We start from the raw sequence: 18,725 nt of genomic DNA, 5'->3' as shown, positions 1-18,725 counted from the left end.
ACACACAGCAGTGAGACAGGGAGAGAGAAGAACGAGATGAAGATGCAGAGGGCGGGGGAGGAGAGAGAGGCAGAGAAAGCGAGATACAGAGGGAGGGAGATGGTGAGGAACTGAGATGGTTGAAATCACGGTGTCACACGAGAGAGGAGACGTTCACCTTAGTGGGAAGGGATGGCACATCAACACTGACAGCCCGGGATATACTACCCCTCCACCTCCGAAACCCCCAGTACCTTCCCCACTCCTCCTTCACACAGTCTCTTTCCTGACCCAACCTCCCCTACGCTTCACACTACCAAGTTTTCAGATTTTGTATTTCTACCACCTCTAAATTCAACCCCCTCTAGCCTGCTGACTCACTCATTTTGTCTATCCTCTCAGAGATCCAGACACTACTTTTAATGTTACAAAAAAAATGATCATCTTTACCCTACACAAAACCCAGCCCTCTCTTTCACTCTGCCTCTCCCATTCTCCTTCACCAGTTGGCGTATCTCTCTCAGACAGCAGATATGCATGGGCATGTGCAAGGAAAGACTGATGAATGGGGATACACTCACGGTGCATGGGAAGGTCGCTTGACTCACTAGCTAGTCCCTTTAGTTCAAATCAGACACACCTCGTTCAAAAGATGATGGTCCTGAGAATGACCAGCGAATGAGGTAAACATTAACCTTGGACAACAGTCGATGTCATTATCAAATGCAGGAGCAGAGGCAGGGGAGGGGAGAGGTAGCATACTTAGCCTTCCACTGAGAAACATCTCCACATCAATTAATGAGGCAGAATGTGCACACCACGCTGAAATGAACATTTGGTACAGTGTAGTGCACGCGTACAACTTAACCAGTTGATAACAACACATTGGCACAACCTCAGAGTCACACACAATTACAATAGCCTACACACACATACACACACGAACAGCAACCCCCTGGCAAACATATTAACATAATATGTACATTTCTTATCAATATCGACATCCATGGTCAGACTGTCTTCCTACATTTGCATTGGGAATCACTCAGAAATTGGCGATTCCACGCCAGCATGCCCCCCCCCCCCCAAAAAAAAAAATTGTATTTGAGATTGTTCGGGCAATTCTCACATAAAAACTTTATTGGGAGGAAGGATGTTTTACATGCTTTTTACAATTGTATGGCAAACCATTATTTTAAACCATGTTGAAAGTGGCCAATTTAGGCCCTTTTTAGACCTATACAGTGCATATGGAAAGTATTAAGACCCCTTGACTATTTCCACATTTTGTTACGTTACAGCCTTATTCTAACATTAATTAAATCCAAAAAAATCCTCATTAATCTACAGACAATACCCCATAATGACAAAGCAAAAACAGGTTTTAAGAAATGTTTGCAAATGTATCAAATATAAAAACAGAAGTACGTTATTTACATAAGTATTCAGACTCTTTGCTATGAGACTCGAAATTGAGCTCAGGTGCATCCTGTTTCCATTGATCATCCTTGAGATGTTTCTACAACTTGATTGGAGTCCACCTGTGGTAAATTCAGTTGATTGGACATGATTTGGAAAGGCACACACCTGTCTATAAAAGGTCCGACAGTTCACAGTGCATGTCAGAGCAAAAACCAAGCCATGAGGTCAAAGTGATTGTCCATAGAGCTTCGAGACAGGATTGTGTCGAGGCACAGATCTGGTGAAGTGTACAAAAACACTTCTGCAACATTGAAGGTCCCCATGAACACAGTGGCCGTCATCATTCTTAAATGGAAGAGTTTTGGAACCACCAAGACTCTTCCTAGAGCTAGCCGCCTGGCAAAACTGAGCAATCGGGGGAGAAGGGCCTCGGTCAGTGAGGTGAACAAAAACCCGATGGTCACCCTGACAGAGCTCCAGAGTTCCTCTGTGGAGATTGGAGAACCTTCCAGAAGGACAACCATCTCTGCAGCACTCTACCAATCAGGTCTTTATGGTAGAGTAGCCAGACGGAAGCCACTCTTCAGTAAAGGGCACCTGATAGCCCACTTGGAGTTTGCCAAAAGGCACCTAAAGGACTTCCAGACCATGAGAAACAAGATTCTCTGGTCTGATGAAACCAAGATTGAACTCTTTGGCCTGAATGCCAAGCGTCAGGTCTGGAGGAAACCAGGCACCATCCCTACGGTGAAGCATGGTGGTGGCAGCATCATGCTGTGGAGATGTTTTTCAATGGCAGGGACTGGGAGATTAGTCAGGATCGAGGGAAAGATGAACGAAGCAAAGTACAGAGAGCTCCTTGATGAAAACCCGCTCCAGGTGCACTCAGGACATCCAGGTGCACTCAGGACCTCAGACTGGGGCGAAGGTTCACCTTTCCACAGGACAACAACCCTAAGCACACAGCCAAGATAATGCAGGAGTGGCTTCGGAACAAGTCTCTGAATGTCCTTGAGAGGCCCAGACAGATTCCGGACATGAACCTGATCAGACATCTCTGGAAAGACCTGAAAATAGCTGTGCAGCGACGCTCCCCATCTAACCTGACAGAGCTTGAGAGGAACTGCAGAGAATCATGAGATAAACTCCGCAAATACAGGTGTGCCAAGCTTTTAGCGTCATACCCAAGAAGGCTCAAGGATGTAATCGCTGCCAAAGGTGCTTGAACAAAGTACTGAGTAAAGGGTCTGAATACTTATGTAAATGTGATATTTTTGTACATTTGCAAAAGTTTCAAAAAACCTGTTTTGCTTTGTCATTATGGGGTATTGTGTGTAGATTGATGACAATTTAATTCATTTTAGAATAAGGCTGTAACGTAACAAATTGTGGAAAAAGTGAAGGGGTCTGAATACTTTCGGAATGCACTGCATGCCCACTGTAATACCGTATGATCCGTGAACCGTACATGATACAGACAACAACTAAGCTCATGAGGCATTTATAAGTTATATTCTTAAAGAAATACCATTCATTTCTAAGTCCAAAACTGGATGTAGCAACTGCTGATTGCCCATTTTACAAGTAGCAGAGAAACCACTGGAAATGTGATGTAATTGTAGAGTATATTGTTTAAAATGATATATATATATACATAAAATACTAAATCAAAAAGGGTACTTGAGATAATAGTTTTAATGTTGAATAAATTAATGTGTAAATGGGAGGCATGGGGGGCATGAACAGTCCTAAAAAAGTCCTAAAACGTCCAATTCATCATGATTTCAAAAAAATGGTTTGTGTTACAAATGAATAAAGCATATCAAACAAAAACTTCCTCCCAATGAAGTTTCTAAGTAAGAATTGCAAGAACAAATATATATTTTTGGATCAAGCCAAGCAAATGGTGGAGAAGACCCAGCTTCCTGCCAGAGGAGTGCCAACTTGATTTACATATAAACTCAGCAAAAAAGAAACATCCCTTTTTCAGGACCCTGTCTTTAAAAGATAATTCGTAAAAATCCAAATAACTCCACATATCTTCATTGTAAAGGGTTTAAACACTGTTTTCCATGCTTCTTCAATGAATCATAAACAATTAATGAACATGCACTTGTGGAACGGTCATTAAGACACTAACAGCTTACAGACGGTAGGCAATTAGGTCACAGTTATGAAACCTTAGGACACTAAAGAGGCCTTTCTACTGACTCTGAAAAACACTAAAAGAAAGATGCCCAAGGTTCCTGCTCATCTGTGTGAACGTGCCTTAGGAATGCTGCAAGGAGGCATGAGGACTGCAGATGTGGCCAGGGCAATAAATTGCAATAAATTGCAATGTCCGTACTGTGAGACGCCTAAGACAGCGCAAAAGAGAGAAAGGACGGACAGCTGATCGTCCTTGCAGTGGCAGACCACGTGTAACAACACCTGTACAGGATTGGTATATCCGAACATCACACCTACGGGACAGGTACAGGATGGCAACAACAACTGCCCAAGTTACACCAGGAAGGCACAATCCCTCCATCAGTGCTCAGACTGTCCGCAATAGGCTGAGAGAGGCTGGACTGAGGGCTTGTAGGCCTGTTGTAAGGCAGATCCTCACCAAACACAACATTGCCTATGGGCCCAAACCCACCGCCGCTGGACCAGACAGGACTGACAAAAAGTGCTCTTCACTGACGAGTCGTGGTTTTGTCTCACCAGGGGTGATGGTCGGATTTGCGTTTATCGTCGAAGGAATGAGCGTTACACCGAGGCCTGTACTCTGGAGCGGGATCGATTTGGAGGTGGAGGGTCCGTCATGGTCTGGGGCGGTGTGTCACAGCATCAACGGACTGAGCTTGTTGTCATTGCAGGCAATCTCAACATTGTGCGTTACAGGGAAGACATCCTCCTCCCTCATGTGGTACCCTTCTTGCAGGCTCATCTTGACATGACCCTCCAGCATGACAATGCCACCAGCCATACTGCTCGTTCTGTGCGTGATTTCCTGCAAGACAGGAATGTCAGTGTTCTGCCATGGCCATCGAAGAGCCTGGATCTTAATCCCATTGAGCACGTCTGGGACCTGTTGGATCGGAGGGTGAGCGCTAGGGCCATTCCCCCCCAGAAATGTCTGGGAACTTGTAGGTGCCTTGGTGGAAGAGTGAGGTAACATCTCACAGCAAGAACTGGCAAATCTGGTGCAGTCCATGAGGAGGAGATGCACTTCAGTACTTAATGCAGCTGGTGGCCACACCAGATACTGACTGTTACTTTTGATTTTGACCCCCCCCCCTTTGTTCAGGGACACATTAATCCATTTCTGTTAGTCACATGTCTGTGGAACTTGTTCAGTTTATGTCTCAGTTGTTGAATCTTATGTTCATACAAATTTTTACACATGTTAAGTTTGCTGAAAATAACGCAGTTGACAGTGAGAGGACGTTTATTTTTTTGCTGAGTTTAGTTCCCACCAAGCATGGCAATTGTTATATAGTCATCATCTCACTTCCCGTTGGCTGGTACGGTAGAGTGTTAATCAGCATTCCCCACAGGTACCTAAACTGGAATGGCAAAGGTACGCTGCTGGGGAGACAGACTGCCTATCAGTCTGTCCATAGTCTCACTCATTTCTCACTCCCTTCCCCTCTTTTGTTTCTCTCCCTCTCTTTTTCTCTGTGCCTATGAGTGTTTCCAGTCTGTGTGCTTGTGTGTGTTATTGCGCCTGTAGCACATAAACAAAGAAGAATGAAAAGAGAGCAACCAACTGTTCTACATCCCAGATATGTCACTCTGTCAGCCCCTACTCTCTCTCTCGTTCCCTCTTCTTCTCTCATTCCCTCTTCCTCTCTCTCTCTCTCTCTCTCTCTCAGCAGTATAGAGGACTGAAAAATGCACACTGCACCCATATAAATACGTCACCCCTAATTCAATTTGAAACTGTGGAAGGGAAGGGAAAAAAGAAAAGCAGACCAAGGGGCTGTGCATCCACCATCCTTTCACCCCTTTCTCCATTAGCCCTTCCTCTCTCTCTCACTCTCGCACGCGCTGATGTACGTGGAGGAGCGAGGGATAACGTTTGATACTTTAGCTTGACTATCGCTATAAATGCTTATTGTGTTGTTGTTGACTCCACCATTAGGTCATTGATTACCATAATGTATGGTCATATGCCTGTTTATATCCCTGTGTATAATTGCAGTTCATTTGAATGGTATTGACACTGACCTACTTTGATTGCAAAGGACTGGAACACACAGATGGGGCTTTTCTGTATTTACCAGAGGTGCCAGGCAGCTGTGTGTGTGTGTGTGTGTGTGTGTGTGTGTGTGTGTGTGTGTGTGTGTGTGTGTGTGTGTGTGTGTGTGTGTGTGTGTGTGTGTGTGTGTGTGTGTGTGTGTGTGTGTGTGTGTGTGTGTGTGTGTGTGTGTGTGTGTGTGTGTGTGTGTGTGTTGCTAGGTGTGCAAGAGGTTTCCCTCAGTGTCTGTGAGGGGGGCCTGCAGGAGTCCATGTAACTCCCTTAGAGGATAGATCAAATGTCCAATTAATGGTGGCCAATATTGAGAGATATCGTCAGGCTACCCTCACACATCTCAAATGACATGACCAGTAGATGTTTACTGATCATGAAAGCAGTTACTCGTTGTATAATTCCGATGATAGAGCTAAATGTAAGCAATTATTTTGCATGGAATAATCTGAAATGTGTAGTTCTGACTGTGTAGTTCTTCAAGAGGTGATGATGATACTACAACCAAATAGTTAACATTCATTGGAGTGAAAATGGATTTTATAGGGCCCTAATCACAGTACTCTTAGCCAGAGAGCAGAGCTAGGGTCATGGGGAGGAGAGAGGAACGGGGGAGAGGGGATTGAGGAAAAGGGGCTGGAGAGGCGAAGAGGTTGAGGGAGAAGCGAGGAGAGGGGATTAATGAGAGAAATTGAAGAGGGAATGATGCGGAAGGAGGAAGGAGAGAGGGATGGGGAGTTGGTTGGCAGAAGAGGGTAAGGGAAGAGAGGGATGTTAGAGGGTTGGGCAATAAGGATGAGGAGGGCAGGGAATGAAAGGAACGAGTGACAGATGGGAGTCAAGGACCGACAGAGAGTTGTGTGAAGGTGTGGGCGCGTGCGTGTAAAACTCGTCCCTGGGCCCTGCTCTAACACGGAGCCAGCTGATGGATCTACCCCACCCTGATCAAAACACATCAATCAATAACACAGCAGCAACACTGCGGAGCACCACAGCGATGCAGACATGATCACTTAAAGTGCACTGCACACATACCCTCTACTACCACTGCAAGGACATTACTGTATACACACACCTCTATGCCTCAGCTATTATCTCCACTTCAACATTGCTACAGCGTATCAGCCCTAAACCATCTCCCATATGCCTTTGCTACAGTATGTTTTGCCCCTCAACAATATTTCCTGCTAGAGCAGCCATCTCCTCTTAACGATCTTCCCGAATGTATAGGCCCTTTCTAAGGATACCAATTGAATCCCCCTCCCAAGGGCAATTGTTCCCAACTGTTGCAGTGGCCTCCAGGCCACTTGCCCCCAGCAGCACATACATAGAGTCCAGTATGAGTGGTACAGGAAGTGTCAGTGATGGGGGCAGGGTGTGCCCAAGGGCAGTGCTTCAGCACATTAGCAGGCTCCCAGGGCCACATGATACAAACTGACCTTGAGGAGCTCTGATTCCATTACATAACCACGGCTCCCTGTCTCTGTGTCATAATGAGGGTTAGGCTGTGTAGCACAGGTCTTATTAGGGATTGGGGACACAATCGATACAGTTACATATCGGGATATTATTTTTGACAATATATTGTATCATATCGTTTTGACAATATTGCAATATTATTTTGTACTAGTTGGCTGTACCGGCACCAAAAGTTCAGTATTTTTCCATCTTCTGTTTAAATAGGGAGACCATTCTTTTTGAGAACATTTGATTCCATGACTGATCAAAACTCATTTTTCGCATGCTTCTCTCTTGTCCCTCTGCAGCAGACATTATGGAGAGCAATATGTTTGGAACATTGAATCGAAATAAAATCACAGCATCGAATCACAATACATATAGGATCGTGAGAATGGCAATACATATATCGGCACCAAAGTATCGTGATAATATGGTATCGTGAGGTCCCTGGTACATTTCCAGCCTTAGGTCTAATGGCCAGCTCCTACAGCAGACTGGAGGAATGGTAATTGAGACAAACACTGTGTGTGATCAGATGAAAACAGCCCCAATCTGTGAGGAGATCATTTATCTTGTAGTAGCAGTATGTTAGATGAAATGAAAGTCAATTAAAAGACTATGGAACCGCTGTCACCAGTTGCAGCCACTATGTGTTTTTGTGCAAACTGTCTGCACCCAATCTCTGTATGGTTGGTACATTGCATTTGTGTCTTGGTGTGTCACATGTTATGTCATCATGTGTCTTCATCACCCCCCCCCCCCCGATACTTCAGGAGGGTGAGAGCACATAAGTCACTTCAGATGCCTGCCTCTTGACCCAAGGTCAAAATAGAATGTGCAGATAAAATGTACTGCCATTACCCCTCCCCTGCACTAGAGTGGCTCTGATTGGCTTGTTCCTCTAGAGAGGCGATGTTCTGATTAACGGGCGGGCTGATAGAAGAGCTATTTGATTGGTGGGTTTTCAGACAGGAACATCTCTATTAGAGGCCGACCGATTATGATTTTTAAACGCCGATACCGATACCGATTATTGGAGGGCCGAAAACCCGGATGCCGATTAATCGGGCGATTAAAAAAAAAATAATTGTAATAATGACAATTACAACAATACTGAATGAACACTTATTTTAACTTAATATAATATATCAATAAAATCAATGTAGCCTGAAATAAATAATGAAACATGTTCAATTTGGTTTAAATAATGCAAAAACAAAGTGTTGGAGAAGAAAGTAAAAGGGCATTATGTGCCATGTAAGAAAGCTAACATTTAAGTTCCTTGCTCAGAACATGAGAACATATGAAAGCTGGTGGTTCCTTTTAACATGAGTCTTCAATATTCCCAGGTAAGAAGTTTTAGGTTGTAGTTATTATAGGAATTATAGGACTATTTCTCTCTATACGACTTGTATTTTATCTACTTTTGACTATTGGATGTTATTATAGGCACTTTAGTTCTGCCAGTGTAACAGTATAGCTTCCGTCCCTCTCCTCGCTCCTACCTGGGCTCAAACCAGGAACACATCGACAACACCCACCCTCGAAGCAGCGTTACCCATGTAGAGCAAGGGAAACAACTACTCCAAGTCTCAGCGCGAGTGACGTTTGAAACGCTATTAGCGCACACCCGCTAACTAGCTAGCCATTTCATATTGGTTACACCAGACTAATCTTGGGAGTTGACAGGCTTGAAGTCATAAACAGCGCAATGCATTGCGAAGGGCTGCTGGCAAAACGCACTAAAGTGCTGTTTTGAATGAACGCTTACGAGCCTGCTGGTGCCTACCATCGCTCAGTCAGACTGCTCTATCAAATCATAGACTTAATTATAACATGTTAACACACAGAAACACGAGCCATAGGTCATTAATATGGTTGAATCCGGAAACTATCACGTTTATTCTTTCAGTGAAATACGGAACCGTTCCGTATTTTATCTAACGGATGGCATCCATAAGTCTAAATATTCCTGTTACATTGCACAACCTTCAATGTTATGTCATAATTATGTAAAATTCTGGCAAATTAGTTCGCAACGAGCCAGGCGGCCCAAACTGTTGCATATACCCTGACTCTAAGTGCAATGAACGGAAGAGATGTGACAAAATTTCACCAGGTTAATATTGCCTGATTTCTTTTAGCTAAATATGCAGGTTTAAAAATATATACTTCTGTGTATTGATTTTAAGAAAGGCATTGATGTTTATGGTTAGGTACAGTCGTGCAATGATTGTGCTTTTTTCCGCAAATGCGCTTTTGTTAAATCATCCCCCATTTGGTGAAGTTGGCTGTCTTTGTTAGGAAGAAATAGTCTTCACAGTTCGCAAGGAGCCAGGCTGTCCAAACTGCTGCATATACCCTGACTCTGTTGCAGAGGTGACACATTTTCCCTAGTTAAAAGAAATTCATGTTAGCAGGCAATATTAACTAAATATGCAGGTTTAAAAATATATACTTGTGTATTGATTTTAAGAAAGACATTGATGTTTATGGTTAGGTACAAGTTGGAGCAACGACCGTCCTTTTTCGCGAATGCGCACCGCATCGATTATATGCAACGCAGGACAGGCTAGATAAACTAGTAATATCATCAACCATGTGTAGTTAACTAGTGATTATGATTGATTGATTGATTGTTTTTTATAAGATAAGTTTAATGCTAGCTAGCAACTTACCTTGGCTTCTTACTGCATTCGCGTAACAGGCAGGCTCCTCGTGGAGTGCAATGTAAAGCAGGTGGTTAGAGCGTTGGACTAGTTAACCGTAAGGTTGCAAGATTGAATCCCCAAGCTGACAAGGTAAAAATCTGTCGTTCTGCCCTTGAACAAGACAGTTAACCCACCGTTCCTAGGCCATCATTGGAAATAAGAATGTGTTCTTAACTGACTTGCCTAGTTAAAAAAATATTTATAAAAAAAAGAAAAAAATTACAAATTTAAACATTTAAAAAACGGCAAATCGGTGGCCAAAAATACCGATTACCGATTGTTATGAAATATTGAAATTGGCCCTAATTAATCGGCCATTACGATTAATCGGTCGACCTCTAATCCCTATCTGTATCACATTGGCAGTTTGGCTCCCTGATTTCACACATGGAAAACACAAGAGCTAGGGCCCACGTCCCAACAGTGTTAAATAATCCCTGGTATTCTCCTCTGCCTCCTTCCTCCAGGTAGATATTTCCCATCCCAGTGCTCTCACTCCATCCAGTCCCTTTCAGACCAGTGGGCTGGAGAGATGGCCACGGAGGGGCCAATAGTCCCTAAAATACTACAGTGAGGTGGAAGTGAGTGGGGAGAGGAAACCTTGAGACAAACAGATGCTGTGGAGGACACCAGCCCCCCTTCCCCAGCCTCACCCCCTTACCTCTGGGCCTCGGGTTGGCAGTGTGTCTGCTGGCAGCTAGCCACAGTTTGGGCAGAGGTATAACATTTGCTTAGACAAAGTTCCTGAAGTTCTAATGAAGCTATTGATTTTTGATGAGCCAATACAGAGCGCTTTGGTCTTTATTTAGGAGCTGCAGTGGATCTCCTTTCGTCACTTCATCACATTACCCAGCACTGAGACAAGCCAGAGACATGACGTCTATCCAAAACAGGACTGGTCCCAGACACATAGAAACCATTCCAGACAATTCACGCAAAAACACAATGTTATGTCACCACAAACAGACCAACATGTTATGTCACTACAAACAGACACACATCATGTAGACATGTTTTGAGATTCACATAGACACACACACACACACACACACACACACACACACACACACACACACACACACACACACACACACACACACACACACACACACACACACACACACACACACACACACTCTCTCTCTCTCTCTCTCTCTCTCTCTCTCTCTCTCTCTCTCTCTCTCTATGCAGTGAGAACTCTGGGGTTGCGACAGCTGTGAGTCCAGCTGAAGATGAAAACATGTGGAAGAGGTCCCTAGGCTGGGCATCCACCCTTCTCACCTCTCATCTGCCCTCCACACCACTCCCCCCACCATCCCCCTTTCTCTCTCTCTATTTCTCCCTCTCCACAGTAACTTGTGTAAATCAGTATATTTTTCCATCACATGAATTCTTAACTACGCCACATACAGTATGTTGAGTATGCCTTTCAGAGGAGACTACAGCACAGATATAGCACCATCAAGTCAACCTACTTTTTCAGCTGAGTCACAGTGCCATGATCAGAAGTACAGCTTCAGTTTTCAACTTCTTAAAAGTACTCTTTCATAAAGGGCCCCCTCTCCATTACTTTATTACTAATCCAGCCAGTTAAGCTCTTGGCACTTCCTGAAGGTAAAGAGGACCCTCTAAGACCTTATAATCATGGATCTCCAGTTGAAGTGTTATGGTAACTGTACACCTAAGGAGATGTAAGAGATGTCATCCTTTGGCCCACCCACATCTACTGTATGTGCCGGGAAAACACCAAAAATACTGACTTTACAGTGCCCAAAACACCTTTCCATAACATCAAATGTAAATGCATTTTGTAACATTTTTTAACATTGTACTACGGAGTTAATCTGTTAATTTGACATGCAATAGTTTATTAGCCTGTTTGCAGATCTGTATGTGCTTTAGCCAATCATTTTTTACACGTTGTCAAGCCATACATAATGTTAAGCATGACAAAGAACACAACAGGGAAGTTAGCTCAATTTCTAATTCATCTGCTACCAGACCAGTAGTTTATATTCCATTCGATTCATCTATACACATCGTGTGCTTAGGACTAGGTGCATTTTTGTCAACATTTTGTTCTTGACATAGCCTTGTTCTGTTAAATTTTCTCTACCTATATAGCACTTTTAATACCCTAATTAATGTTGTTAAGTTCAAAAGAATCAGTAGCACTACAACCTGCCCAGCAAGACTTGGCAGATCAATCCTCTGTTTCTATCTGTCCTTCATACCTTCAGTTAGTGTTGCACGGAATACCGAAAACTGAAACTTCGGTACTTTTTCGAAACACATTTTTTTTTTACGTTCGGTACTTCTGTCAAATGTGTCTCATGAGATTGAGAGGATGAAGTCTGTCTATCAGCGCAGCCCCTTTATAGTGGAAAGAGCAAATTGCATGCTCCACTTACTCAATCATTGGTACAGCTGTCTGGGCTGCATTGTTAGCTCCCCACTCATGCTGCACAGAAGTTAACACACTTGAATAATGCAAAACGGCATGTAGAAATGTTGAAATGCAAAACAATGACAATACAGGCTAGAACACTTTTACAATGCAAAACGATACCGGTAGCTTCCAGATTTAATTGTGGCTAACTTTCCTTGCTAGCTTAAAGCTGAAGAAAACTTCAATTCATTACCCTAGCACTTTGTTTGTGATAATATGCTAAGCATAACTAAAAATATTCTGATTTCAAAGCTGACTGACACCAAAGATTTTCTTAATTCACTTCATCTCCCTCGTCACCAAAAACGGATTCCCTTCATCGCCTCCCGTCTGGTTTCCACAAGATTCCATACCCACACAAAGTCCGGTTGCACAGCCAAGTTCTGCCGTGTGAATGATGTCATTACTTTCTTAATAATCCTTGGAGTCTATTGACCCGTGTGTCAATCTAAGTAACATAATAAAAATCCCCATCAAAATTTGTCAGTTTAAGATAAAGATATGGGCTGTGTCCCAATCCACCTCATCCGCCTATGTCGGCCTTCCGCATTTGCGGTGGAAGCTGGCCGAGCTACAGCGGTGTTTGTCAGACCATGACACATGCTGAAAATCGGTCTTCCCACGAAATTGTCGAACGCTATGGAAAGGGGAGAATCTCACGGACATGATGGTGTTCTCCGTTTTGCTCTACAATCCCCACTAGTGTCACGGGACTAGTCTAATGGTAACCATAACAAATGAATGGAAGTATGGAGGTAGTTTTTTTCCAAAAACCAGCCTAGTTCCTTAAATGATTTCCAATGCTTTTTAGGGTCATTTTTGTTTTCAGTGATTTTATCAGCAAAGTAACCACTCTTAGCTTCATCCATCATGCTCTGTGCTTCATTTCTGTGACGTTTATATAGGAGAAAATCAGGCTGTGCTTGTGAGTTCTTAACATTTCTTAAAGGCCTTATTCCTTGTTTTGATACTGTAGATTCTAGAATCTCATGATTAAACCAAGGGCTAGATCTCTGCTTTACTCTGACCCTTCTAATGGGAGCCATCACATTCATCACATCCAGGAATCTACATTGAAAGGCTTCCCAGGCACTGTCTACCCCTACACTATCGAACACAGGTGACCAGTCAATTTGAACCACTTGCTCCCTAAATATTTCTACACAGTATTTTTTTGTCCTCTGATTCTAACAGATTTTTGAAAGTTAAATATATATTTAACATCCTTCCTTGTGCAAAATGTAATAAAATGATCACTGAGACTATTACTCCACTTTGCGATATTTTAGATTTATCAGACACCAATATTAAGTCAATCGCACTTTGCACTGTTTCACATACCCCGGTGGGATCTTTTATCATTTGGGTCAGAGCAAGTGAAATCCAAGTATTGAAATCCCTTAGCAAAATGATTTCCTTCACCAGGGAATCATTACAGTTTGACAACACAATTTTGAGACCTTCATAGAATGCATTCTGATTGGGCAGCCTGTAACACCCCCCCAACAAAATTGGTTTTGGGAAGGCATATATCCAGCCAGACAATCTCCAGATCATCGATTAAATCCGAAGTTGGTATCGAAGTCAAAATTCTGGTATCGCAAACAGCACCACCTTCAGTTGCCATGGGGAACCACATCCAAGGACTGACATCAGGGATGCTGGGCCAGCTACTGTTTGTGTGCAAGCACAAACTCACGCACATGCAGTACGGATATACAGTACACACCAACACACAGTCACACAGACCAATGCACATCGACACATACATTGGCCCAAAAACAGCAGTGCGATCTAGAATATTTTTTTTTGTCAGCTATGCTTTTTTTATATCTTTAAATGTCAGTCTTCACAACAACAATTAGAGCAAAAATAATTCTGACTGCAGCTGGAAATTAGCCTAGCCCTCCGTCGGCAGGACAAGATCTTGATAGATTTGGCACCGGTTCCCAGTAAACATCATCTTCCTCTACCATGAGGGTTGCAGGTAAAAGTACAATAGGTGAGATGGACTAGGTCCTTAATCCACATTGAGAACAATGGTCTGTGTTCAGTGACATGTTAGGCCATGTTAAGGCCCAGATGCCTTTGAACAAGCTGGTACTTAAGATCGTAATGGAATTTTCGGGCAATGCATTGGCTGGCACTGAGAATAACCTCTTACTGTAATATTTCATACAACCCTCTGAACTCTCATTTCAGCCCTAGCTCTCTCTCTCTCTCTCTGACTGCTGCCTCTAGTGGCATCTGCTTTACACAGCAGGTACCTGCCATAACGACAGCAGACTGTACATGTCCCTGTTCCAGAACGTTCCTCCAGCATGGCTCTGGTGCAGTGAGTATGGTGGCTGGGATGAGAGGTGCTTACACGTCAGCCCGACCTCGCCTCCTCCTGCCTGCTCCTCTGAGACGCGCGCACACACACACACACACGCAAGCCAACACACGCACATACAGGTCCCTCGGAATCTGGGACACTTCTGTTTGCGCCCCACACATACGTAGGCGCAAGTAAACATACTCACGTACATACGTTGACACTCTTTCAATACCTCATCTTTAGCAGGAAGACTGAATCTAGGGCAGCGTTTTTACACACAGCCTCTGCAGTACCAACCGGTCTAGGTTAAATAGCCCAATGCGTGGTTATTAGTAAGTGAGCCTTGTGGATTACAACTACCAGCTCTGTAGTGAGTGATACATTTCTTTTATCAGCGCTCCATGCTACAGCCCAAAGGCTAATTGGTACACGCAGACATAGCACAGTCGAATGCAAGCAGCTCATCGCAGTTTCAGCAAGGCTTCTTGAAAGGATGTTTAGAATCCCACTCACAGGTCTAAGACATATGTGCACATCCCTGACCACTGAATCATTCATTTGGTAATTCGTAGTCGTGCCTCCACCTCTGACAGAAGAGCTCATCCTCAAGGCCAAAGCAATACTAGAGAAAGTGAATGCCTCTGAGCTCACATTGTAATGGTTTTATCATTAGAGGTCTGCAACCAGGAGGTTACACAAAAGAGGAATGAGATACCCTGAAGCCAAATCATTTCACGCACGGACGCACACGGACACACGCACACACACACACGCACGCACGCACGCACCCACACACACACACACACACACACACACACACACACACACACACACACACACACACACACACACACAAAGCATCCCTAGTAGAAAACATAGATGATCATTTTTCTGTATCATGCAATTTTATAGGATACATCAAATTCATTCATGTTTATGGACAGTATAAAATCATATCAAAGATCATTGCAAAAATAGCAGGCGTATGTTACAGGATTGATGCTAGTTCAAAAATAAAACCAAATATAGTGTAGTGCGTGACCTTTGTCTTGGGGGACGAGAGGGGAGTAGTATTTTACACGCTGGGCAGCTGGGCATGATTTATATCCAATGGAACCAATAAACATTTCATGAACATCATGGCCCTCTCTTCCTCTTGATAGCAGGGTTCACACAATGGCATGGAAAGCCTCAGTCCAACGGAATGGGAGAGGAGAGACAGTGTAATATGTCTAAGAAGCGCGGGAGCAGAAAAGCAGTTGCTTGACACAACTTATGGAAATGCATCTGGCCCATTATCATCCATGAAACCGTATTTGATCATATTTTCACCACTATTCTGAGCCGACCTCAAACCCTCGCTCACGTTCATAGAGCACTAAATTGTGACGATTAGAAAGATATGCATGAAGATATTGCTGTGCAGATACCTTTTCTTTTACACATACCAACTAGTGACAGGGGAGTTCATCACAAGCGTAATCATTAATTCATTACGCCGCTGTCTCAACCTTATTCCAATGCCAACCTTGGCATACAGCAAGCAACATGATGTTTTCAAATGTGTGTGTGGTATTGAAATGAGAGCAGCCAACAGTTGCTGTTAATTGGTATTGCAGATGCATCCTCCTTCTCTGTCTCACGCTCTCTCCCTCTCTCTCTGTCTCTCATTCCGATGGCGTTGATACGGAGGTCAGAGATAAAAGCTGGCATACGACAGATGTTATGAACAGGATATCCTTCCTGGGAGACGTCATGGCCACCCCTGACATTACTGGGCCTGTTTTCCACGGTGATAACAACAGTCACATGGAGCTAAGGGGCTCTCTCCTCTCCTTATTCCATCTCTCCCTTCCTCCATTTCTCTCTCTCTGTTCCCTCTCTTTCTCTCACCGTCTTCTGACTGCACCAAGATCCCCCCCACCCCCCCACCACTCTATACACGGACCCTCACGTTGTCTTATGATAGACACAAGCCGTCGACGGGGAGGTGTCACCATCATTACCCAGGGAAATGAACCGAATGAGCCATGGAAATGCAAGGAGCAGGTGAAAATACCGCTGTAGCCTACAGCACAGAACACTCAAGAGATACAGGCAGCTGCAGTGCACCCTACTGGAGAACATCCCTTTAACCCTCAATCCCACAGGTAGAGCTGGGAGGCTAACATTAAAACAGGCTGTTCTCTATAGCAGGAATATTGAGCTTAGCCCATAGGGAAAGGAGAGCAGAGATCACTCACTCCCTCGCAGCAGATCATTGATGAACACTGTCTCCCACACTTATCTAGTAGAGTGACTGCAAAAGCCAGCCTCTCAGAGATGTGTGGCACGTACTACCGCAGGTCCACAGGAGGGGAAAACAATGGAGCCTGAAAGGGCAACCGATTAAACCCAGCCAGCAGCAGCCGGACACTTAACGACACAGCCAGGAGATTAGGAGAAGGGAGGGGTGGAGGGAGATGGAGGAGAGGATGCCTGACTGCCTGCCTCCCCAAACCGCCCCCGCCACTCCGTGACCCTCCTCTTAAGAGAAATGGGGAAAAGACCAGAGTAAAGAGCATAACACTCTCCCCAGGAGAAGCGGGCAGGGCAGGTTAATCAGTGGCTCCTTTTAGACCAGACCCCCAACCACCCCCACACTCATCTACACGACCAGCAATACCACCCTCCATCCCCCACAGCTAATTGTCTGACTGAACGAACACAACCTGTGTATGAGCATCTGTGCATAACTGGTTAACACGCGGCGGCTGTGTGTGCCTCTGACTGTGTGTGTAATTGTACATGTGTTAAGCATCCCAAACCCAATCCTGCACAAAGGAGGGAAGGAGACAGGTCGATAGAAGGAGAAAATGATATAGAGAGACAGAGACAACAGAGACAGCGGGAACAGAGACGGAGAGAAATCGACACCATCCTCAGACAGCCATACCTTGCGTCTGCGGTCCCTTGATCGATTCCTCTTCTTGTTCTTCTCCTCCTCCTTATCCTTCAGCTCCTGAGCGGCGAGCTCTGCTAGGTCCTTGTTCTTGCGGAGCTGCTTGGCGGCTTGCGCCATGGTGCCGCAGCTGCTGTCGCCGTAGCTCCAGTCGTCAAGGTAGCGGTCCCTGTCCCTGCCCCAGCCCCGGCTCTGACGACGACTGCCACTGCCACTACGTGTGTGTGACGGTGGCGCTGGGAGCGCCTGTGTGTCTGTGAGCGGGAGCGCGGTGCTCTAGTGACCGAGCCCCCCAGCAAGCCACAAAGGAGATGCTGCTAGTGCTATTGCTGCTGCTGCTGTTGCTACTCATCCAGTCAGGCTGTGTTGCACTGAGCTGCCTCCCCTCCCCCCGCACGAGCTGCAGATTCCTTCAAATTATTCTTTGTCACATCTTGCTTCTTCTTGCCACTTCCACGATTCCACAATTCCCTCAAAGGCAAAGGACAGCAAGTCTGCAATAGAGCAGACATTGAGTTATTCTACATATACTGTATGTACAGATTTGTATTGCTCTTTAGGCTATTCTATATACCTATATCTTGGGGTATTCAATATGATGGCAATCTTTTCTCTGTATTTCTCTCAGTGATTTATTGACATTAACTAGTACACACGCAGTGAGATGAGGCTGTATTCACCATAGATAAATCATCTGTCTCTGTTATGTTTCAGTCAGCAACAGACAAGAACGAAATGCATCAAAAACATGCATGATTCCCTCTGTCTTTGTCGGTAGAGCTAAAAGCAACAGAGCATGAGAAAGGAGGAGAGCGAGAAAGAGCGAGAGAGAGACAGAGAGAGAAAGAAACGAGCAACCAACCACTCCTGCTCACTGCAATAGGTGTCTCTCCCTTCTACACTACACGGCCAAAGGTATGTGGACACCCCTTCAAATTAGTGGATTTGGCTACTTCAGCCACACCCGTTGCTGACAGGTGTATAACATCGAGCACACAGCCATGCAATCTCCATAGACAAACGTTAGCAGCAGAATGGCCTTACTGAAGAGCTCAGTGACTTTCAATGTGGCACCGTCATAGGATGCCACCTTTCCAACAAGTTAGTTCATAACATTTCTGCCCTGCTAGAGCTGCTCCAGTCAACTGTAAGTGCAGTTATTGTGAAGTGGAAATGTCTAGGAGCAACTACGGTTCAGCCGTGAA

At 44.5% G+C, this 18,725-nt stretch overlaps 1 protein-coding gene across 6 annotated transcripts in view; it reads right to left on the bottom strand.

Moving 5' to 3' along the window:
* Positions 1-18,103, bottom strand: part of ank1b (ankyrin 1, erythrocytic b) — an 82,015-nt gene extending 63,912 nt beyond the window's left edge. For 4 of the 6 annotated variants that reach the window (XM_014128845.3, XM_082958152.1, XM_082958150.1 and 1 more), the window contains exon 1: positions 17,515-18,103. In XM_014128845.3, coding sequence (XP_013984320.1) covers positions 17,515-17,640 — 126 coding nt within the window. In that variant the 5' untranslated portion in view covers positions 17,641-18,103. The remainder of the gene's footprint in view (positions 1-17,514) is intronic. The other 2 variants (XM_082958151.1, XM_082958153.1) reach the window with 2 other exon arrangements.
* Positions 18,104-18,725: the final 622 nt, after the last annotated feature.

The sequence above is a fragment of the Salmo salar genome, chromosome 11, assembly GCF_965601325.2.
Source record: "Salmo salar chromosome 11, fSalSal1, whole genome shotgun sequence".
Taxonomy (NCBI): Eukaryota; Metazoa; Chordata; class Actinopteri; order Salmoniformes; family Salmonidae; genus Salmo; species Salmo salar.
Note: the sequence above shows the minus strand (reverse complement) of the source record. Positions and strands in the feature narration are given on the sequence as shown.